Consider the following 25,181-nt stretch of genomic DNA (forward strand, 5'->3'; position numbering starts at 1 on the left):
CTGTACCTTCTCGCTGGTGGTAGAAAGGAGAAGAGGGTATGTATCAGATGGTGAGGATTCTTGATGATGGATGTCTCTGTTTTGAGACACCAGTTGTTACTGCTTTCCCTGATGGGGAGGGTTGTGCCTAGAGTAAAGGCACAAGAGAACGGTGACTTTTTGTATGCAGCTCTTCAAGAATTTCTATTTATAACTACTACAGCCAAAATCTGCATCCACAGGCTGATTTCTCAGATGTCAGGACAGCTACATGAGTAGAGATGGGAAGGTATTTTATTGAAACTTATAAAAGTCTTATGGGTTAGATCTACTAAATGCAGCACAGTTGTTTCCAAAGCACTATCTAAAGTTTCCAGGTGACTTGATCCAGATGGTGGACTGGGACTTTTGTATGGAAAGTGATAACACCCAAAAGGAATAATCGATGGTGGAGCGAGCACTGAGATGAGGAGTTTTTTTTTTCATTTCAAGGGATGTGAATCCATGACCTTTGCTTCTACAGCAGTAGCAGAGTCCAATAGCTGAGTATGATAAAGGAGGAGACAGAGTTTGAAATACAAGAAAGCTTTATGTGGGTGGCTGCATGAGGGAAAAATATAGTATTGAAATGGATAATCAGCCAACACCTTATTGATTGATGAAGAGGGCTTGAAGAACTGAATTACCCACACTTACTTTTGTTTCCCATTTCTATACTTCCTTTTACATCAAACATAAAAACAGCAACAACAACATTTTTTTCATCTTTTAGGAAAGTGGATTATTTTCATTAGTGCTATGGCCAAACAGCTATTTTTCACATCAAGTTTACTTTGCTCTTAGCAAGATGCTATTCACTGATATGAACATTTTATTCTTTTCTTTCCCCCTTTCTGGCAGCATCATGTCTAAAATAAAACTCTCAATCTGTCATGCAATCATCCAGTAGTGTCACCTTGTAAACATTGGAACACTTGAAAATAATTAAATCTTCCTCTAAATCCATAACTTGAGTATTCAGTACTCACTTCAATAAACAACAGATTTACTCACGTGAACTTGTGTGACAATGCAAAATGCCAGGCTACAGAAAAACTTCTGAAGAATTTAGGAAACATTCTCTGTAATTCTAGCAAGATTTGTCCACTTATCATTAAGCTTTGCTATATATACAATTTTATTCAGAATAAAAGTGCAAGATTAAAATATGAGATAATGCTGTTTTCCCCTGAAATATAATTGTTAGTAAAGATCAATTAAATTAAAAAATATGTTTTTGCTGATAGATTTTTCATTGAGTGCTTAACTCACCGGAGACAGAGCTTCCTGACCCTTGCATTACCAATCTCCATTCTCCTTCTTATGAATGTTACAGGGAGATCTTCCCTTAGGAAAATCTTTTCAAGGAATCTATGTAATAATGCATTGAAATTCTAACAGCTTCTACTCTCATTGCTGCTTTCTTTGTGTACACAATGAATGATAACCTTTCCATAGAGAAACACTTTCTTTAAGCATGAATAAATTGTAGAAGTGTTTGAGTTGATAACTTGCTTAAAACATTAAATTATCTCTCACGCACGGAGCAAAATAAAAAAAGATTAATATTTGTAAGTTATTGCTTTTAGCAGGAAATGAATAAAATGGAAGAAATAAATGTTTTAAAGATTACTTTAAAAAGTCCATAGAGAAATAAAAAGTATATGAATAAAATAATCTGTTTACTTAAATTGCTTTTGAATTTTTGAATAACTTGTTTTAGACTTCTTCTTCATGTGCTTTGCGCGTTACACGCTTGGGCGATCATGGCTTTCCACATCGAACGATCCCACGCAGCATCAATGATATCTCGCACACTTAGATCTGTTAGTTCTTTTACAGTGTCCATATATTTTCTTCTTTGCCTTCCTCTTCCGCATTTCCCAGGCATACGGCCTTGTAATGTAAGGCATCCTATTTCTCCCTTTCTGATGACATGGCCCAGGAATTTAAGTTTCCTCTCATTTAATGTTCTCATTAGAGATCTTTCTGTATGGGCACGTTGGAGTACTGTCTCTATATGATATTTTCAGCATTCTTCTAAGAAACCACATTTCTGTTGCTTCTAAGTTTCTTTGGAGTCCTGGTGTTATAGTCCATGTTTCAGAAGCATGCAACAAGATTGACCAGATGTAATATTTTAGTAGCCTAAGCCTTGATATAGAGATGTGTCTCTTGGTAAAAATGGGTTTCATTTTTTGGAAGTTAGTTTTGGCAATGGCAATTCTTCTTTTTATTTCTACTTTACTTTGTTTTAGACTAATAGTGATAAAACTGCTTAAATAATCTGATAGATAATAACTATAATCTTTGAAGATGAAAAGTAGAAGGAAGTAGAAATTGTATATTTTTATGTTTTTTAATGAGAATTGAAAAACAACCATGCCATATTTCTTCAAGTCCAAGGCATACATTTAAAAATATGTAAGAAAAAAAACAATAATGACTTGGCACTTGAGATATCCTAAATGGTAAGAGAAGTCCATGTGTATTGCTTTGGATTTCCAGCATCTGTAGATTTTCTCATGTTAAGGATGTGATTAAGCTAGACAGGGTACAAAATTCAAAGTAATTATACATTATACAACTTGATTTCAAAGTATGTATACATTATACAACTTCAATTTGTCTTCTTACAGGCAGCTACAAAGCAAAGAAACTCAAAAGAACCCATTAAAATAAAAGATCATCAAACACCCAGTGTGCAGAGTAAAAAAAAACAAATCATGCAAACAATAAAATCAAGTAAAGAACATTCAGAACTGAAGTCCACAAAGAAAGTCCCTCCACAGACACACAGTTCAGCGCTAAGTCGAGTAGATGTCCTGACCTTAGGTTCACCAACGATATTGTTCGGATTGGGAAGCTTGAGTCATAAGCAGAGGATGTTTCCAATAGTGGGAGAGTCTAGGACCAAAGGGTGTAGACTTAGAATAGAAAGGACTTCCCTTTAGAACAGTGATAAGGAGGAACTTATTTACTCAGAAGGTGGTGAGTCTGTGTAATTCATTGCCACAGACAGCTGCAGTGGCCAAGTCACTGGACATATTTAAAGTGGAGGTTTATCAATCTTCGTTTGGTAAGGTCGTCAAAGATTACAGGGAAAAGACAGGAGAATGGGGTTGAGGGGAAATGATCAACTGGCAGATGGGCCGAAATGTCTAATTTTGCTTCTATGTCTTTTGGTTATATGGTCTTATGAAGAGGTTGGAGAGATTGGATCTTATTTCTCTGGAAAAAGGGAAGCTGAGGGCTTACCTGAAGTTGGAAAAATTCAGTGTTTGGGTAACACACTCCCACTGTGTTTCTTTCCCACTTCCACCAGTTCACCAGGTCTCTCTCTCTGTGTTCACCATTTCTATTCTTCATTCTCATTACCAGGACTCATCACCCTCCTCTACATTGTTCTACTTGCCCAGCACACACAAACCAATCTACCTGCGTATGTGATCCCTTGGTTCATCTTTCCTATCTCATTCCTCTCCTGTTTCCATCTGATCATTGTCCTTCCCTATCTAGTTCCACCTATTGTCTACCAGCCACTGCTTCTACCTCCTACCCTCTTCCAAACACACTCCATCTTCAATTTTTTATGTATCCATCTGTCACCTCTGTCTCTGTCCTGATAAATTTGAAATAATAGCTGATGTGATTTTTCATGGATATAAATATATTTTCATATTGTAGGGAATTGTAAACATTTTTAACCAGTTCATTAGCTTGAAGTTAACATAATCAGCAGATCTGAGATTATTACAGAAAAGCAGTGGCAAAGTAATTGATCAGCCTTGAGCCCATTGATTGATAAAGCATGTTCTAGAATTAGATAACTTATTTCTACTTCTGTTTATAGAATATAAGATCAATTAATCTTCTTAGACAGTCCCTTGGGATTGCTCATTCCTGTTCTGTTCCTCTCCTGTATTGCTCGTTGGCTCTCTGATTTTGTAGATTCTGAGGTAACCAATGAGACACTAAGTGAACCACAGTCTAGAATTCAGGCAGGTGCCTGTCAGGGAGAGTGGGAGGGCAGTTTGGTAGATAGTACATTCACCCCATCTTCCACTGACACAGGATTTCTACGTGCTCCCAATTCATTTTGGCTTGGGTGAAACAATGGCACAACTTATAGAGTTATGATGATATTGGGTTTGCTCACCACAAATTTCTAAATTAAAATGCAGACCTTAAACAGCCGTGAGTACTCTCACTAAAGGAGATTATGCAATAACTACTCAATTGTCAAAAACTAGTTATTCTCCATGCCAGGTTTAGCTGCCAATAACCACAATTAGAGTGGTGGGTCCCCTCTCCTACCAAAGAGAAGATACTTTCAACTAGCAAAGTAGCTTAAAACACAGTTCATTTATCTTTAGTGATATGTGGTTAAATCTGCACAATCATAAAGGACATTGACAACTCACAGAGGATTTCTATCGTATCTTGAATCACAGAATCATTATCTTGAATCTTGAAACATTAGAAAAGTTTTCCAAATTACAAACCATTTCTTAAACTTAAACCATTAAGCACAATACAAAGCATTTCCTAGATCTAAAGTATTTCTTAAGCATAAGACATTAAGCACAAATGACAAAAGTTTTCTAAAACTCACTTAAATTCCTATAAACTATACAGACATTTTCTCAAGTTGCAAACAAACAGGTTGTCTGTCACAGAAACTAAATTTGAAAGAATGTATTCGAGGTCACCCATTGTTTCTCCCACGGCTTCTTCTTGATGTTTTTACCCCATTTCTAATAAGCCTGAACTGCTCTCTACATTTATACCATTTTTCCCCTACTTAGATGACTTCACAAGCACATGACATTTCCTCAGATATCCTTTTATCACAAACAGTTGAAAAGCACTTAGATTATGAAGACACGCAGTCCTCTTTTATTGTCATTTAGTAATGCATGCATTAAGAAATGATACAATATTTCCTCCGGTGTGATACAGGTTTCACCCGCCATCCGAAGGTAGAGCGTTTCTATGAAATGGTACATAAGCCGAAATGTTGGCTTAAAGCGAAGAAGAAATTACCATTTATTTATATGGGAAAATTTTGTGAGCGTTCGCAGACCCAAAAATAACCTACCAAATCATGCCAAATAACACATAAAACCTAAAATAACAGTAACATATAGTAAAAGCAGGAATAATATGATAAATACACAGCCTATATAAAGTAGAAATACTTTTCCACAATCATTGCCGGCACTGTTCGCCAAAGCAAAAATCTCACGCAAGCGCTGTTGGCAAAAACACTCTCTCCAGTAACCTTTAAGCTATGAAGCTGCCAAATCATACCAAATAACACGTAAAAATACACAGCCTATATAAAGTAGAAATAATGTATGTACAGTGTAGTATTACTAACTGGAATTGGGAAGACAGCACAGAGCACACTGATGATGGTGTGTTAGACAGAGTCGCCGAAGTTTGGGTAGTGCAGTGGCCCCCACCCTCCAGGCCGCCGACGGACACATTGCAGCGAAGCATCCAGGGGTCCAGCGGTAGCCGGAAGGAACACAGCACATCTTTAAGAAAAAAATCGAAATAAACATGCTAATTAATTATGTGCTGCCTGAAACGTAATTGTCGGCCCAGATCAGTGCCGATTGCCGATTGCATCACCTCTGATCTGGGCCAACACTTACGTGTCAGGCGGCACCTAATTAATTAGCATGTTTATTTCAGCTTTTTTCTTAAAGATGTGCTGTGTGCCCCCCAGCTACCACTGCATTCTCCGCAAATTGGTATCTGTCCGCGGCCTGGGGGTTGGGGTGCTGGGACACTGGGGTGTCATCTCATCGTCGTCTGTTTCCATTAGAGCAGGCGGCTCATCTTCTCCTATGACTGCCTGCCTCGATGTCGAAGGTCGAAGTTCGTCATCTGCTGTGGCTGATGTGGAAGGCTTGCTTGACTGCTGAGCCTCGCGCATTTTTCTATCATACAGTTCTTTGTAAGCACTCAAACCATCCTGCAAATATCCCCTAAACCTACGTACCCTTTCAAAATTAAAGTTGTACTTTATCATTGCAGCGAAAATCTCACACAGTTGCTTCACGTTCATTTCGCTACTGCATTCGGTTTTGATTGTTATCCTTTCCTCTTCCAATTGCATCAGCTCTTCATGTATCGGTTCTAGGTCATGGGATGCCAAAACCTCTTCAACATCATCTTCGTCAGCTTCCACAAGCCAAACTCACGCTGTCCTTACTTCGTTCACCACGATCAAAATGCTTAATTATGTCTAGTTTACACTAAGTGTAACAACCTTGCGAGCTCTTTCAGGCTTTTCCAATACCTCAGAACTCATCTTGCAAACAGCTGCTGACAGGCACGTGTTAAAGCAATGCCGTTCCGAATCCGGGGGAGAGCGGCTGCTCGGGGCGCGCACTGTCTTTTATCGCGCGCTGATTTTTTTGCACGCTGATTTTTTTCGTAGCAGTGAAAACACCCTGTGTTAGCGAGAACAGGGTACTAATGTAGGTCTTTCATAACAGTGAGGTTTCGTAAAGCAAACATTCGAAAAGCGGGGGACACCTGTATCACAAAACACAGGACAGACCAAGACTGAAAAAAACTAACAAACCCACATAATTATAACATATAGTTACAACAGTGCAACAATACCATAACTTGATGAAGAAGCCCATGAGCACAGTAAAAGTTCAAAGTCTCTCAAATGTCCCACATCTCACGCAGACGGGAAAAGGAAGAAAAACTCTCCCTGCCATACCCGACCACGATCCGACTCTGAGTTATCCGAAAACTTCGAGCTGTGATCAGCTCTCCGACACCAAGTACTGAGTGCCATCTCTATCCGAACAATTCGACCTCCATCTTGGTTGCCAACAGCAGGCAAAGCCAGGGATTTTGAGGCCTTTCCTCCGAAAGATTCCCGACGATGCAGTAACGACAGCAGCGAACGAGCGTTTCAGAAATTTTTCCAGCTGTTCCTCTGTGCTTTCACATCTGTCTCCATCAAATCAGAATTGTCCATGGCCCCTATTTGATATGATATCATTTTTCACCGGATGGCTGCGCACACGTGGTGCGCTCTCCTCCTATGTTTTGAAAACGTAGTTCTTAGCTAGCTACCATTAATGCTGTGAAGCTAACATCCTTGAACACGGACTTCTTAACTATAGCACATCAGTTATTGATATGTTGAATTATTTTATCCATCTGTTCTACAAGCTTCCTTCAACTAAGCAATTTAACACCTTATCTGTTTGATACAAGTTATTGTTTTATACTCTATTCCTGAGCAATTGTAAAGCAGATGCAGTGATTAGCATCTTTCTTCTCAAAGATAGAGCATCTCTGATAAACAAAGCTGCCTTGTAAAGCTATGTTTTAGCTTGAAACTGATCAATGCTTTCTATTTACATTTTAAGGACTGAAGACTGAAGTCCATTTTATGATTAGAAACTAAACACACTGTTAGTTGGAAGTTTACTTACATCTGCTTTTGATCTTACAAATGACACCTGCTATTTAGAAAGCACGCTTAGCAAAAAAAATCAAGTGAATATCCATCACAGAGTATCTATTTCACAGTGACAGAAACATGGGTTCAGACCTCTAGTGGTACCTGTTTGGAATTTGCATGTTCTCTCTTGGGAGGGTTTCACCTAGGCTTTCTTCAATATCCCAAAGATGCACAGATTTGTTAGTTAGTTGACAACTTTAAGATGTTGTATTTGTATGGGTGACCGCTTTAAGATGCCCTGTATGTGTGAGTGATAAAATTTGGGGTCTTGATGAGAATGTAGAGAAAAGAAAGAAAATTAGGATTTAGAATAAGTGTAAATGGATGGTTGATGGTTGGGGCAGATGCGGTTGTCCTCCTTCACTTCAACAAGAAAAGCCCTAGCTCACTCAATCTTTCCCTATAAGACATGCTGTCTACTCCAGGCAGTATCCTAGTAAATATCTGCGCTCTCGCCAATGTTTTCACATTGAGGTGACCTGAACAGAACATAATCAGGTGTGATTTAACCAGAGTCTTATAGAGCTGTAACATTTGCTGGCAGCTCTTGAACTCATTAATCTGAGTACTGCAGGCCAACAAGCCATACACCTTCTAAACTATCCTATCGACGTTCACAACAAAGATTCCTTGCTGTATCTCTGTATGACTATAGATCATCTTAACTTTCCAGCAAATTTGGAAGGCTTTGCAGGCACAATATGCACTTAAGGAGAGAGGGGTTAAGTTCAAAGGGGATGTGAGGAGCAAGTTTTTTTTAACAGAGTGTCTGGAATGTGCTGTTTGAGGTGGTTGTAGAGGCTGATACATTATGTTCGAAAAATTTAAAAGATCTCAAATAGGCAGATGAATATAAGGAAAATAGAACAATATGGACATTGTGTAGGCAGAAGGTGTAGGTTTAATTCGCCATTTGATTACGAATTTACTTGTTTCCTTTGCTGTTCCTGTGCTGTTCAATTCCATGTTCTAATATTGCTGTTATCTTTCCACTGCATGAGGTGCCTGTTTTAGGTAGTTTGGAAGCATACAAGTGAGGTGGGATCACTGAGAGCTTAGGCTCCAGGTACTTTTTATCTCAATTGACAATAGGGCATTTTGAAGCATTGAAGGAGACTGTAGGTTTTATCGTTGATGTCTACCTTCACTGAGACATAGCTACCGAGATCTGTGGAGTGGTTCATGTGTTCCAGAGTCTTTGAATGAGTACGTACCATCAAAGAGCAGTGTGGTACAGTGATGCTGATGTTGAGTGACAGGCCCATCCTCATGATGCTGTTTTTCAGTTGTTAAGTCAAATCCGAACTCTTTGTGACCTCATGGATTTTTCCCTAAGGTTTTCTTGGCAAATTACTGGAGTGGGTTGCCATTTCCTTCTCCAGTGGATCATATTTAGTCTAACCTGTCTGTCATGACCCGTCCATCGTGAGTAGCTCTACATGGTATAGCTCACAGCATCACGGAGATAGACAGATTCCCTCACGACAGCAAAGTAACGGTCCATGAGGAGGTCCATCCTCATATGTCCATGAGACCATAAAAGATAGAAGCATAATTAGGCCATTCAGCCCTTCAAGTCTGCTCTGTTATTTTACCATGGCTGAACAATTTTCTCACTCAATTCATTCTCCTTTCAATAAGCTATCAATAAGCTATCAAATTCCACTTTATGTACACCCAATGATGGCCGACTGGTGGCGCAATGACATCAGCACTGGACTCTGGAATGGAGGTTCCCAGGTTTGAACCGAGCCGGGTCCACTCCTGAGTACGTTTTCCATCCGTGCCGGGTTGAGTGTCGAGATCGCAACTCGACTTCGTAAAATAGAATAGTACAGCATATTACAGGCCCTTCAGCCCACAATGTTGTGCCGACCCTCAAACCCTGCCTCCCATATAAGCCCCCATCTTAAATTCCTCCATATACCTGTCCAGTAGTCTCTTAAACTTCACTAGTGTATCTGCCTCCCCCACTGACTCAGGCAGTGCATTCCACGCACCAACTACTCTCTGAGTAAAAAACCTTCCTCTAATATCCCCCTTGAACTTCCCACCCTTTACCTTAAAGCCATGTCCCCTTTTATTGAGCAGTGGTGCCCTGGGGAAGAGGCGCTGGCTATCCACTCTATCTATTTCTCTTATTATCTTGTACACCTCTATCATGTCTCCTCTCATCCTCCTTTTCTCCAAACAGTAAAGCCCTAAAGGGAGCTAGGGAAAAATACTGCAGAATGTCTGTGTGAGGAGTGGCGCACCGCACAGTCTCTCTCTCTCACTCTGTGCCTTGTAAAGGCATGAAAAAGACCGTCCCGCCAACATCGCACATGCATGGACGCACATGCATGCACATGCCAAAAGAAAAAAAATACACCCAATGACCTGGCCTCCATTGCTGCCTGTGGCAACGAATTCCACAGATTTACCACTCTCTGAAAAAAGAAATTCCTCCTTAACTCAGTTCTAAATTGACATCCCTCTATTCAGAGTTTGGGTCCTCTGGTCCTAAACTCACCCACAATAGGAAACATCCTCTCCACATCCACTCTACCTAGGTTTTTCAACATTTGATATGTTTGAATAAGATCACCCCCACCCCCGTCTAAATTCCAGCAGGTACAGTCCCCAGAACCATCAAATGCTCCTCATATGGTAACCCTTTCAATCCTGGAATCATTCTTGTGAACCTCCTCTGAACCCTCTCCAATGCCAGCATATCCTTTCTTAGATAAGGGGCCCAAAACTACTCACAAACTCCACATAAGTCCTCAGCAGTGCCTTCTAAATCCTCAGCATTACATCCTTGCTTTTATATTCTAGTCCTCTAGATATGAATGGTAAAATTTCATTTACCATCCTCACTACTGACTCAATATAGACATTATCCTTTCAAGAATCCTGCACAAGGACTCCCAAATCCCTTTGCTCATCAGATGTTTGAATTTTCTGCCATTTAGAAAATAGCCCATGTTCTTCTTCCTTTTCCCACAGTGCATGACCATACACTTTCCAATACTATATTTCATCTGCCACTTCTTTGCCCATTCTCCTAATTGGTCTAAGTCATTCTGTAGCCTCCCTGCCTTCCCAACACTACCTGCCTCTCTACCTTTCTTTGTATCATCTGCAAACTTGGGCACAAAACCTTCAATTCCATCATCCAAGTTATTGACATTCAAGATAAAAAGAAGCTGTCTCAACATTGACCCCTGTGGAACACCACTTGTCACCAGCAGCCAACCAGAAAAGACTCCCTTTATTTCCATGCTTTGCTTCCTGCCAACTAGCCAATGCTCTATCCATGCTGGAAACTTTCCTGTAACACCTTGTTATGCAACCTCACATGCAGCATCATGCAAAAGGTCTGCTGAAAATCAAAGCACACAATATCCACTGATTCTGCTTTGTCTATCCTGCCTATTATTTCCTCAAAGAATCCCAAAACATTTGTCAGGCACAATTCTCCCTTAAAGAAACCATGCTGACTATGGTCTATTTCATCATGTGCCTCCCAGTACCCTGAGACCTCATCCTTAATAATGAACTCCAACATCGTCTCAACCACTGAAGTTAGGCTAATTTGCCTATAATCTTCTTCCTCTGCCACCCTCCCTTCTTGAACAGTGGAGAGGCATTTGCGCTTTTCTAGTCCTCCGGAACCATGGCAGAATCTAGTGATTCTTGAAAGATCATTAACAATGCCTGCACAATCTCCCCAGTCACCACTTTCAGAACTCTAGGGTGATCTCCATTTGATCCGGGTGGCTTATCCAACTTCAGACCTTTCAACTTCCCCTCCCTCATAATAACAATTGCACTCATGTTTGCCCCCGACACACTCAAACTTCCTGCATACTGCTAGTGTCTTCCACAGTGAAGACTATGCAAAATATTTATTTACTTGTTCGCCATGCCCTTGTCCCTCATTACTACTTCTCCAGTGTCATTTTCCAGTGGTCTGAAATCTACTTTCACCTCTCTTTTACTCTTTATAGCTTGAAATAACTTTTTGCATCCTCTTCGATATTTTTGGTTATTTTACCTTCCTATTTCAATTTTATCCCTCCTGTGGCTTTTTAAATTGCCTTCTGTTGGTTTTTAAAAGCTTCCCAATCCTCTAACTTCCCACTAATTTTTGCTCTATTATATGCCCTCTTTTTTGCTTTTACATAGTTTTAAACTTTTCCTGTCAGCTACAGTTGCATCTTCCTGCCTTTAGAGTACTTCCTCATCTTTGGTATGTATCTACCCTGAGCCTTCTGAGTTGCTCCCAAAAACTCCAGCCCATTGCTGTTCTGCCGTCATCTATACTAGTGTCATCTTCCAATCAACCTTGGCCAGCTCCTCTCTCACGCCTCTGCAATTCCCTTTACTCCACTGTCATACCGATACATCTGACTTTAGCTTCTCCCTACCGGTGACCCCTATTTCCATCCAGGGGGTCAGTGTGGACATGGTGGAGGATTACAGATACCTGGGGATACGTATTGACAATAAACTGGACTGGTCAGAGAACACTGAGGCTGTCTACAAGAAGGGTCAGAGCCGTCTCTATTTCCTGAGGAGAGTGAGGTCCTTTAACATCTGCCGGACGATGCTGAGGATGTTCTACGAGTCTGTGGTGGCTCGTGCTATCATGTTTGCTGTTGTGTGCTGGGGCAGCAAGCTGAGGGTAGCAGACGCCAACAGAATCAACAAACTCATTCGTAAGGCCAGTGATGTTGTGGGGATGGAACTGGACTCTCTGACCGTGGTGTCTGAAAAGAGGATGCTGTCTAAGTTGCATGCCATCTTGGTCAATGTCTCCCATCCACTACATAATGTACTGGGTGGGCACAGGAGTACATTCAGCCAGAGACTCATTCCACCGAGATGCAACACAGAGCGTCATAGGAAGTCATTCCTGCTTGTGGCCATCAAACTTAACAACTCCTCCCTTGGAGGGTCAGACACCCTGAGCCAATAGGCTGGTCCTGGACTTATTTCATAACTTACTGGCATAATTTACATATTACTATTTAACTATTTATGGTTTTATTAGTATTTATTATTTATGGTGCAACTGTAATGGAAACCAATTTCCCCCGACATCAATAAAGTATGACTATGACTATGACTAAATTGCAGGATGAGGTCTTTCAAATTATGATCTCTCTCTCCTATGGATTCCTTTACTTTAAGCTCCCTAATTAAATCCAGTCCATTACACAACACCCAATCCGGAAAAGCCTTTCATCTGGTGGGCTCAACCACAAGCTACTCTAAAGAACCATCTTGTTGGCACTCTGCAAATTCTCCCTTTTAAGATCTAGCACCAACCTAATTTTCCCAGTCTATCTACATACTGAAATCCGCCGTGACTATTGTAACATTGCTCTTATGACATGTGTTTTCTGTCTCCCATTGTAATTTGTAGCCCACATCCTTATTATTGTTCAGAGGCCTTTATATAACTCTCATCAGGGTCTTTTTACTCTTGTATTTTCTGAACTCTACACATAAAGATTCTACATCTTTTAATCCTATGTCACTTCTTTCCAAAGATTTGATTTCGTTTTTTACCAACAGAGCCACCCCACCCCTTCTACTTACCTGCCTGTCCTTCTAATATAATGTGGATCCTTGGATGTTAGGCTCCCAACAATGATCTTTTTTCAGCCATGACTCAGTGATGCCCAAGACTTCATACCTACCAATCTCTAGCTGCACTTGTTTTGTAGTTATCTTCAACATACCTTGTTTTGGTTTTTCATCTTCTTGTCTACCCTCACTGCCTTTCTCTTTAACGGTAACACTTTATTCTGCATTGTGTTATTGTTCTCCCTTGTGCTACTTCAATCCACTGACATGCTGAAATAATCTGTATGAAAGGTATGGTTATTTACTGTACCTCAGTGCATGCAAAAATAAGTTAATTTACCAGTTTTATGTCAGCCCCCCAAAATATCCAAAGCCAAATCTTGTTAGCATAAGACCATAAGACTGTAAGACATAGGAGCAGAATTAGGTCATTCACCCCATTAATACTACTCACCGTTTGACCTTCTCTGATATATTTCTCCTATCAACATCATTCTTCTGCCTTCTTCCCATAACTTTATGCACCCTTGCTCATTAAGAACGCACTTTAATTAGTCCCAATGACTTGGCTTCGCAGCTGTCTTAGGCAATGAATTCCACCGGATTCACCATTTTCTGGTTACAGAAATTTATTCTCATCTCTGTTCTAAATGGACATCCTTCTATTCTGAGGCTGTGTCAATTGGTCCTATATTCTCCCGCTAATGGAAGCACCTTCTTCACATCCACTCTATCTGGGCCTTTTAATATTCCATACGCTTCAATGAGATCCCCCACATTCTTCAAAATTTCAGTGAGTATAGGCCCAGAGCCATCAGATGCTCCTCATATGTTAAACTTTTCACTCTCGGGATCATTCTCGCAAACGTGCTCTGGGCACTCTCCAATCCCAGCACATCTTTTCTTTGACATTGTTCACAAAACTGCATACAATCCTCCAAGTGAGGTCAGCCCAATGCTTTATAAAGTCTTAGCATAACATTCTGGTTTTTATATTCTAGCCACATAGTCAAAGATCACCATGGTTAAACATTTCTGTTCACAAACTCAAGAGATCATGCAGACTAGCTGAGAGAAAATGGAGGAAAATTGGATTAGAAATCCACTGTAATATTTTCAAGAAAAAAACTAGCCTCCTTAAATACTGCTATACATTCTGCAAGAAGAGCCCATTTTTCCAAGATTTTTTGCAGAGAATTTTTTTTGCAATTATAAACTGACTGTTGAATCCCGCCAAACCTATAGTGTCCTCAGCCAAGCATCTGCCACAAAATGTGAGGAATTTGCAATGTTTTTTATCAAGAAAATTACTTCCGTTAATGAGAGAATAGCTACAGATACCAGTAACCTCTAGACAAAACCTCGTAAAAAGATGACAAACATGTGAAAACGTAGAAGTATTTCAGATTGAAAACTCTATAAGATTGCAACAAGCAGTAAACCATCTAATTGCTGTCTTGACTCTGTCCCTACCACACTTTTTAAAGATTCTTTTAACAGTGTTTTCAATTCTGTTATGAAGATTCCTAACACATCCATGGAAACTGGATTTTTTACAGATGCCTTCAAAACTGCAGCTACCAAACTTTGATAGTGAGGTGCTAGCTAACTATAGGCCTACATCAAATCTTCCTTTGCTGGGTCATTTTCAACCCACTCATCAACTTTCTGAATTAGAACAATATTCTAGATGAATTTCATCAGGTTTTAGAGCAAACCAGAGACAGCTATTACCAAAATTGTCAGCGACCTTAGATTCAGAACTGATGCCAACAAGGTCTTAGTTCTAAATCCTCTAGATATGATATATCTTTGACACACTTGACCACAACATTCTCCTAGATTACCTTGAGAACTGGGTTGGCCTCTCTGGTAGTGCCCTTAATTAGTTTTGTTCATATATCTTAGAAAAATGTTTTCGTTTGTCTTAGAGATCTGTTTCCTAAGAGATACAATGTACCTTTTGCTGTTGCTCAGGGAAGTTGTCTTTGACCCTGACTCTTCTGCTTATACATACATGCACGTCATCATCAGAGGGCATAAACTTGATTCCCACAGTTATACAGATGACAGTTGAGCCTGATGATGATAACACCCTATCTTCTCTGATTTCTGGTATACCTGCCATAAACAAATAGATGATAAATAACTTCCTAAAAACAAATGAAGATAAAACTGAAATACTTTGGTTGGTCTCAATGCCAAAAGAGATAAATTTCTTGATTAACTTGGGAACATGGCTCCCTTTGCAACCTCAGAACTAACTAGCCTGGGTGTTATCCTTGATTAAGATTTGAATTTTAAATGCCACATAAATAAAGTGATCAGAACAGCATTTCTACACTTAAGAAAGATTGCAAAGATGTGTTTATTTCGATCATGTAATGATGCTGAAAGCTATTTCACTTGCTTATATTGAATAGACTAGATTATTGGAATGCACTTTTTACTGGCCTTCCAAGGGAGTCTATTGACAAATTTCAACTCATGCAGAACACTTCTGCTAACACGATCCAGGACGAGGGAGCATATCATTCCCATACTAGTTACTTAGCATTGGCTTCCCGTATCCTTTAGAATTGCTTTTAAAGTTTTTTTCTATTTGCTTTTAAAGCTCTTAATGGTCTGAGACTGGAGTACATCACAGAATCATTTTTGTAGTAGACTCCCGCTCACGCTCAGGTCTTCTTCCACCAGTTTCTTAAATTTAAACTATTTTCCTCGAAAGATTAATGTCAGGTCACCATTTTTTAACTATGCTCCTAAACTGTGGAATTTAATACCTAAAACCTTAAGGGATGCAGATTCAGTTGACAGTTGCCAAATCAAAACTTATTTACTTAACAGTGCTTTTAACTAACATTATTTTATCTTTTAGTTTCATATTTATTTTCATGTTTTTACTTTTATCCCATTGTAAAGCATTTTGAACTACATCATTTGTCTGAAAGTGCTAGATAAATAAAGTTAATATTATTAAGCAACACACATCAAAGTTGCTGGTGAATGCAGCAGGCCAGGCAGCATCTGTAGGAAGAGGTGCAGTCGACGTTTCAGGCCGAGACCCTTCGTCAGGACTAACTGAAGGAAGAGTGAGTAAGGGCAGATATTAATATTATTAATATTGCTATTGTTATTGTTATTCTCAAAAAGCATACTAACATTGCATTGGACTTCCTTACTACTGACACAATCTGTAAGTTAACCTTCAGGGAATCTTGCACTAGGGTACCCAAGTTCCTTTGCAATTCTGATTTGTGAATTTGCTCCCCATTTAGAAAATAGTTTACATCTTTATATCTTCAACCAAAGTGCACATCATACACTTTGTTACGCTGTATCCCATCTGCCAATTCACTGCCTATTTTCCCTACTGTGCAAATCCTACTGCAAACTCCTTGCTTCCTCAACACTGCCTGCCCCTCCATCTATATTTATATTGTTTGCAGTCTTGGCCATTAAGCTAGCAGATCTCTCATTCAGAGCACTGACATATAAAATGAAAAGAAACTGATTCCTGCAGAACATTACTAATCACTGGCAGCCAACTAGAAAAACATCCCACCTTTATTCCTACACTGCTTTCTGCCCGTCAGCAAATCTTCTATCCATGCCAGTATCTTTCTTGTAATACCATGGGCTCTTATCTTCTGAAGCATCTTCATGTGCGGCACCTTGTCAAAGGCCTTCTGAAAATCCAAGTAAATAATGTCCACTGGCTCTCCTTTATTTATCCTGCCCATTATTTCCTCAAAGGATTCCAACAGAACTCTACAGAAATCGAGTAAGTTATAGAAAGTGAAGAATATAATTAAGAAAAGTCAACACTATTTTGGAATCAAATTTACATTTGCCCAATTTAATGATGCTTTCTAGTAGTGAACACTGGGCTTGGTCGCAACTGGTTGATTTCTATAAGGCATTTGATAAGATAGCTGTGCTAATGATTACCACAGAGAATAAAAGATTGTAGTGTAAGAGGTAATGTTTTAGCTTGAATCGACTATGGGCGGCCAATAGGAAACAGTGTAGACATAAATGTATCTTCTTCTGGTTGCCATAGTATAATGAATGGCATGTAACAAAGATCAGCACTGGATCCTTAATGTTTAACAATTCATGTCAATGTACTGATTAGAGGCTCCAAAATATGGTTGTTCAATTGTTGATTATACACAGATGTATTTGGAATTAAGTTGTGGTGTGGACATAATGGGTCGACAAAAGAATACAACTAAGTTAAGCGGGCAAAGAGCTAACCGAGTATTGTCCACGGAGGCTGAAATAAAGGAAAAAATGTGTGATACCACTACATGCTATCTATGAAAATACTGGAAGTCTTTTTGAGAGACAAGGGGAATGGAAAAGTAATGAATGCAGTTAAATATACTTCTGATGCCAGAATGCTGATCCAAATCAGAAGACCAGTACACAAGAATAGTGAGGTTTTCTTCAATTAAGCAGGACAGTATTGACTGCTTGCATAGGATAGGTTTTTCTATTTAAATAAAGTTTTAAATATGTTGGAAGAACTAGACTAACATGTACATGACATCAGCAAGCTGTCCTCAGAGCAAAACCTTAGCTTGTATCTGTTGAAATTCAGAACAGTAGTTTGATTGAAATAAGATTGTGAGAGTCTTAACATAGTGCACGTGGAGAAGATGTTTTTGCATAGGAGAACTTAGAACTAGGGGGTAACAATTTAGAATAAGGAGCACTGATTTAAGGCAGATATAATACAATTTTTTTCCTCTGAGTGTTATGCATCTTTGAAGCCATCTTGACGGAAGCTGAAACAGAATAGATTATGGAAGGGGAAAGAATTTTATAAGCAAAGAGAAAGGTTACTGTGGTTTGTACCACTGTCACATAAAATAAAAATCACGACATATGTCAGTGATAATAAACCTGATTGTGATTCTGATTCTGAGATGAACCATGAGTTTATTAAGTGGAAGAGCAGGTTTAAAAGGCCAGACGATTTAATTTTCCTCTTAATTCATATGCTTATATTTCATATTTCTTATCTTTAGACATTAAAAGCAACATGTTAGCATTATAAACTAGCTCATTCGTTTATTGGCTGCAACACAAGAACGAAGTAATTCAGCTGAGATTTAATGTTCAGTTAATTATTCAGAACTAAGCACATGCCTTGATTAATTGATCAGGTGTGTGTTTTACCACTTCTCCTCACAAAGTTTAAAATTCTGCATCCTGATAAATACTAAATTAAACAATGAAGATTTCTATCAGATGATGAGACAATGTCAAAGTCAGTTATCATCTACAGAATGCAATAAGCAATCATTCAGATAGAGATCACTTCTCTAGACCTGTCAAAATAAATTTGGGAACATTTCAGTGCACTTTTAAAAATTGTCAGTAATGCATTATTCAGTTTTGGTCTGCAATGTGCCAGGCATTATCTTATAGCTAAGGGTTTAATGAAGTAAATGGTTTGCAGGGCTCTGTCATTGTTGCTTGGCAACTGGCGACAAGTTGTGTAGAAGCAATGCATTTACTCTTTTCTCCCTCACTGAGAGAAATCTCCTTCTGCACAGCACTATTTGTACCTGTGAGATTGGCTAATGTTGGCGAATACTGTTTGAAAGTATTAGGAGTTTATTAAAAAGGCTTCTTTGTGATCTTAAAACAATATTGGAAATAATAAGTGAAATAACAAATCCTTGTAGAACATCCCTAAAATCAAAAAGAAGCAATATAGCTCTCTATCAACAATCAATCAATTGATCTTCCCAAACAGGCAGATTTTTATTTCATCACATAGCAGATATATAACAGCAATTATAAAACTTGAAATTCATAAATGTTGACATCATCTGTCTTTATTTTCCTCCTTTATTGCAGAATATAGTTTTTCTTTTGTCAAAATTGCTGGCAAAATGTAGAAGAAATTGCTTAATTCTACAAGGAAGAGCAGCAATAAACCATTAATACAGAGGAATATCAAATATTGCTTCCCTATTTTTTACCTGAAAGAAAAATGTCAGTTAAGAGCATTGCAGCTGAGAGATTTTTCATGTTTTTTAATTGCTCTACTGGAGAGCTGAAGTTCAGCGAAGATCTTTTGTGCATACTCAGCACCCAAAATATCGCATAGGGAGAACTGTAAAATCTTGGACTTACGCATAGACTATTTCTCCACTTTCTGCTGACCTGTGACAGGTGGAGCCATGGTGTGTAGGGCAGCTGGTTGGAGGGGTTATTCAGGAGAAAGAGAATAGCAAGCTGTGAGGAAGACTGGGATAAAAACTGTGAAACCTGCTGCTGTGTCAAGTTGGAAAGGAGACGATTGTGGGTCTGACAAGTGTAAAGTAGGTTACAGAGAAGGGGGAGATGACTAGGCAAGGATGGGTGAGAATGGCAGGGAAGGAGAATAAAAATGGTTGGGGGAAAAAACTGAAGGAGCAGAGTAAAAACCGGTGGCTTATAGCCAGGGCAAAAGTAGAGGAGCCGTGGAAGATAGAACCTGAGAAGAATGGTCTGGGTGAGGTGTATGGAAACAGTGAAACTAGACATAAGCATATGATAGTAACTTGTCTGAAGGAAAATGAAATCATCCTTACAGATTCTTCACTGTTGGAGTGCCTGCCAGGGGATCAAGTTGGAAGGGGTCCTTTACATTAATTCTCTAGTTAACACCTGCACCTGTTGTTGAGACTCTCAGCAGACTTCATTTCACTTGCACAATAATGCCTGTGCTGATGTATGGATTATCAGAAACAGACATTGTATCTACTCTCAATTTGGGATGCGTTTTCAGATAAAAATTTCAATGTGTGACACATAAAAAGTTATACCATGCAGTAATTAACACATTTGATTTATATAACTTTACCTCATTAACTAGAAAGCAACAATTTTAAAATATGGAAATCATATTGTTGAATAATTAAGGATACCACATGCATCTAAGACTGATCTGCTTTAATTTAACCATAGCAATTTGAATGGTTCTATTATCAGCCTCAATATAAGCGTAAATTGGTTTATTATTATTTGTCCCAAGTTACAGTGAAGAACTCACTGCAGAGCGAGTATAACGCTTTACTCATTTTATACTTCTGACTGTGAGGCTAAGTACAGCTGCAATGCATATTTAAGTTTGCTGACAACACCATTTTTTGTTGGCTGAATCAAAGGTGGTGACAAATTGACTTATAGGTGAGAGACTGAAAATCTGGTTAAACAGTACCACAGCAACAACCTCTTACTCAATGTCAACAAAATGAAAGAGCTGATTATTGACTACAGGACGAAGAAAGCAGAGGTCCACGAGCCAGTCCACAATAGGGCATCACTTGTGGAAAGGGCTCATAACTTTGAATTCTTGAGCATTCTCATATCAGAGAATCTGTCCTGGTCAATCATATAAGTATCACTTCAAAGAGGGTGCAGCAGCACCTCTGCCTTCTTAGAAGTTTGCATAAATTTGGCATGTCATCTAAAACTTTGGAATACGTCTACATATGCACAGTGGAGAGCATCTTGACTGATTTCATCATGGCCTGGTATGGAAACACCGATGCCTAAGAATGGAAAAAGTTCACAAAATGTGGTGGATACGGCCCAGTCCATCCCAGGAAAAGCCCTCCTCAACATTGAGCACATCTCAAAGGAACACTGCCACAAGAAGGCAGCATCCATCATCAAGGATCCCCACCATTCAGGCCACCATTCAGATATTTACACCTATGTTTGCACCCAGTGAAACCACTGTATCCAACCATGCCACTATCTTACCAGAAGAACCACAAGTTTCAGAAGCAGTTACCACCTTCAACCATCAGGCTCCTAAGCCAGTGTGGATAACTTCACACTCAACTAATTCCACAACCTATGGAGTCACTTTCAAGGACTCTACAACTCATGTTGTTGCTGTTATTTACTTACTTTATTTACACAGATAGTCTTCTTTAGCATGCTGGTTGTTTATCTGTCTTTGTGCATGGTTTTCATAGATTCTATTGTACTTCCATGTTCTACTTTGAATGCCTGCAAGAAGGTGAATGCCATGGTGACATTTAAATACTTTGATAATAAGTTTACTTTGAACTTCAAAAAACTTGGCCTGCCACCCTTTAATACAGATTCATTACAACAGTGCTTTGAGGTAGTACGAGGTAACACGGTAACAGTGTACAGAATAAAGCGTTACAGAGAAAGTGCACTGCAGGTAGATAGTAAGGTATTGTTTTAAGTCATTTTAAGCATTAGTAAATGAGAAATTACATGATTTACAAAAATTGAAAGCACATATACTGAATTGTGAAAAATTTTACCTTTTTTTGTTAGAATCCTGTTTTGGACTGACTGGGATTCTAGCTTTCCACGAATTGAGGCGGCTTCCATGAGCGGAGCAGGAAGGAAAGCCATTTACGAAGCTTTGGGGACTGGCGGATGGCTTAATGGGTTGACAGTGGATTATCTTGAGAACAGAATCATCTGGATTGATGCTATGTATGACTTTGATCTTTAAAATATTTTGAACTTAATTCTGAGATATAGAGCCATGGAGTTACATATTTGAGCAGCACAAAAACAGGCCCTTATCCAAACTTGTTTATGCTGACTAAGGAGCTGACCTGAGCTAGTCCCTTTGCCTGTGTTAGGCACATATCCCTGTAAAGGCTTCCGATTCATGTTTAAATGCTTTTTTAAGAATTGCAATATACTTGCCTCTACTGGTTCCTTTACAAACTCATTCCAAATACCCACCAACTTCTGGGTGAAAAAAACTCGCCCCTCAGATCCCTATTAAATCTTTCCCCTGTTACCTCAAACTTTAAACCTACACTCTCCTAGTTTTGACTCCTGAGGGAAGAAATGGCTGTGACCATCCACCTTTTTGAGGTCCATCAAAATATTATAAACATCTAAACATTCACTTGTCTCTGCTTACAACTCAGGCTGTCCAGTGCTGACAAGATCCTCACCCTCTCCCACTAAATCACTTCTTTAGCAGAATTGCACATAATCCTCCAAATACAGTGTCATCAAGGTCTTGTACAATTGTAACATGACATCCCAACTCCGGTAATCAATGCCCTGACTGATGATGTGTCTTGTGACTTCCTTACCACCCTGTCTACTGTCTCTATCTGCCATTCCTTTGATCACATTCCCAACTGAGCTAGATCCTGATAACATTAGATAACATTCTTCTCTGTCCACTTTACTACCAATTTTGGTGTCATTTGCAAATGTATTTATCATGCCAACTGCATGAATATATATGACAAACAACAGGGGATCCAGCACCAATCTGTGTGGCACATCACTAAGCACAGCACTTCAATCTGAAAAACTCCCCTCCACTACTACCTTCACATTTGATATATAGATGCAATTATTATTTTTTTCCTTAAATGTTTGTACATCCCAACAATTGCTTTGACTTCTTTTGAAGAACATTTTTAAAATTCCATTAAATATAGAAGCATAGTTTTTCTTGTTGATCTGCAACAAGAAATGGTTTGAACATGTTTAATTGCAAAATAAATGGAAATTAACCCCACACTTTGGATTTCATTCTTTGTCTTTTCATATATTCCAACAACTCTTTTTGCAAGAAGTGTTCCCCACTGAAATAATTCCATGCACAAAATATCTTGTGATATTGCAGCTTCTAAAGAATAGATCAGGGTTTCTTAATGCCACCTAAAAGATTTGAATTCTGGGAGGTTCCACTGGGCTGTCACCTTGGCTGAAATAGTGGATTCCTCGTATTCTGGTGAATGTTTCTTTTCAATGATAATGGAATTCTTCAGTTTCATAATCCTATAATTTTCTATGACTCTCCAAAAAGCTCTCCCTACTCTAACCTTCCAGAACTTAATCATAGCATCCCAGCACACATTCTCAGCTGTAAGTAGCTCCACACTCACACTATTCATGTGTTCCAACTCCTCACTAGCTCTTTGTGCTTCAGCATACTGATTTTGCAATTTGCAAACATATTTCCAAATCTCATGGGCTTGCTCCACTCTATTTCTGAGATTTTATCCTGTAATAAATTAGCTTAAGTAAGTCACCAACCTGAAGAGGGGCAAGAGTGTTGGGAAAAATAAAAATCACATACTTTGGCAAGCCAGTGGTCTGGAAATTATTTTCAAAATGCTATTTGTTCATTCATATCTCATCGTCCTTGTTCTAGGTCTGATGCTATTTATTCAGCCTTATATGATGGAAGTGAATTAATAGAAGTCTTGCGTGACCATGAATACCTTTCTCATCCTTTTGCTGTGACATTGTATGGAGGTGACGTTTACTGGACTGATTGGAAGACTAACACCCTACTGAAAGCCAACAAGTGGACTGGCCAAAATGTCACCGTGGTACAGAGAACCAGCGCTCGTCCCTATGACCTTCAGATTTACCATCAGACCAGGCAACCACCAGGTAGATGGATTGCTTAACTTATATAGATGATGACCAAAAAGCAAAGTAACTTTTTAAAATATATCAACAGCATTTATAATTGCTCTTGTAGCTATTGGATAGCAAGATGTAGTTAAATTTGATTCACCTCAACTGCAAGGCAATAAATTATGAAAATGTTAAATAGCTTCAGCTTAACTGTGAGATTCTAAGGATATTCTTTAATATCAGGGCATCTTATCAATAACATTGATTTTGTCTCTGACAAATCCTATTGTAACTGAATTAATGCAACAGTTTTATTACTGCAGGTCCCAAAGTAATTGCAAATTAGCAAAAGCTGGAAGTAAAGGGGGTAAAAAAAAGAACTTATGGCAGGCTGAGTGGTCCTTTGGTATTCTTCCAAGTGAAAATACACTACTAGAGTCATTAAAAGAGAAATGACATTAAAAAGAAGTTGCCCACAAAGACTTTAAGCAACAGTGTGGACTGACTGTACAGTTAACAATCAGCCTGGTTGCTATTAAAGTAATCATGATGTAGAAAAAGACAGTTGCCATATCAACAAAACAGCACAGAACATAACACTTTTGATTCTGGTATTCAAGGTCCATGAACATATGCCTGATTGGAAGTATTTAGCCTGTAGTTAATACAAGTCTGTTTAAATTGGAAGTGTTAAAATTTCAAACCAAGTGATACCAAAATGTTGAGTCTTTAACAGTTTAGCTCTTGATTTAGGTGGCTATATTTACATATAAATAGCAGGAGAACTGGTTCAATTTTCAATACAAGATTTATTTCAACTTCTTGGCCTAAGATCAGCCTCAAAACTGTCTGAAAGATTAATTGTATGAGTCAATGTTGTCTGTTTCCCCTTGATTTTATCCAGGGCAAAAAAGGCTAATACCGGGGGTAACATTTTAAGGTGATTGGAAGAAAGTATAGGGGAGATGTTAGAAGTAAGTTATTTACACAGAGAAGGATGTTGGTGGAGCCAGATACATTAGGCATTTAAGAAACTCTTAGCTAGGCACATGTATGATAAAAAATAAAATGGAAGGCTATGTCAGAGGAAGGAGTTAGACTGATTGTAGAGTAGGTTAAAAAAATCAGCACAACATCGTAAGTCTAATTCCTGTACTGTACTGTAGTGCTCTAAGTTCAATGTTATGAAAACATCACAGAAATAACCATATAAACTTTAATAGAAATAAAGGTAAGACTTCCCTTCTCCAATGCAAAAACAGAAGTGCTTTAATAGTAGTCTGCAAACTTGTATTTCAAATGGTACTTAGTTTTTGTCTTGGTACTTATTTAGAATAGTATCATTATTTATGAAGCTGTTTTTGAATTATGCAGCATTACAACTGCCCACAACTGCATTGTTCCATACAGACTTTCTTACAAGATAGCACTAAAATTCTGCTACAAAATTTTCCTTTGATCATTTGTGCTGAACATGCAACATGATAATGGCTGCACATCAATGTTAGCTCAAAATTCAGTTTGTGATTGAAAATTATTTGTACAAAATCAATAGTTTTTATTCATCATATTTCACTGTTCTTGCCCTTTAAAGATACACTGAAATACCCATGGAGATAAATGATGAAGCACAGATAAATATCGTCAAGTGTATCTGCTGCTTTTGTTCTGCAGCTTCTATGCCAAG

General features: G+C 38.8%; 1 protein-coding gene across 3 annotated transcripts in view; it reads left to right on the forward strand.

Annotated features, from left to right (window-relative positions):
* Positions 1–25,181, forward strand: part of LOC134346855 (low-density lipoprotein receptor-related protein 1-like) — a 2,119,020-nt gene that overhangs the window by 1,434,693 nt on the left and 659,146 nt on the right. For all 3 annotated transcript variants that reach the window (XM_063048628.1, XM_063048629.1, XM_063048630.1), the window contains 2 exons: positions 21,422–21,586; positions 23,283–23,527. In XM_063048628.1, coding sequence (XP_062904698.1) covers positions 21,422–21,586; positions 23,283–23,527 — 410 coding nt within the window. The remainder of the gene's footprint in view (positions 1–21,421; positions 21,587–23,282; positions 23,528–25,181) is intronic.

The sequence above is a fragment of the Mobula hypostoma genome, chromosome 5 (assembly GCF_963921235.1).
Source record: "Mobula hypostoma chromosome 5, sMobHyp1.1, whole genome shotgun sequence".
Classification (NCBI taxonomy): Eukaryota; Metazoa; Chordata; class Chondrichthyes; order Myliobatiformes; family Myliobatidae; genus Mobula; species Mobula hypostoma.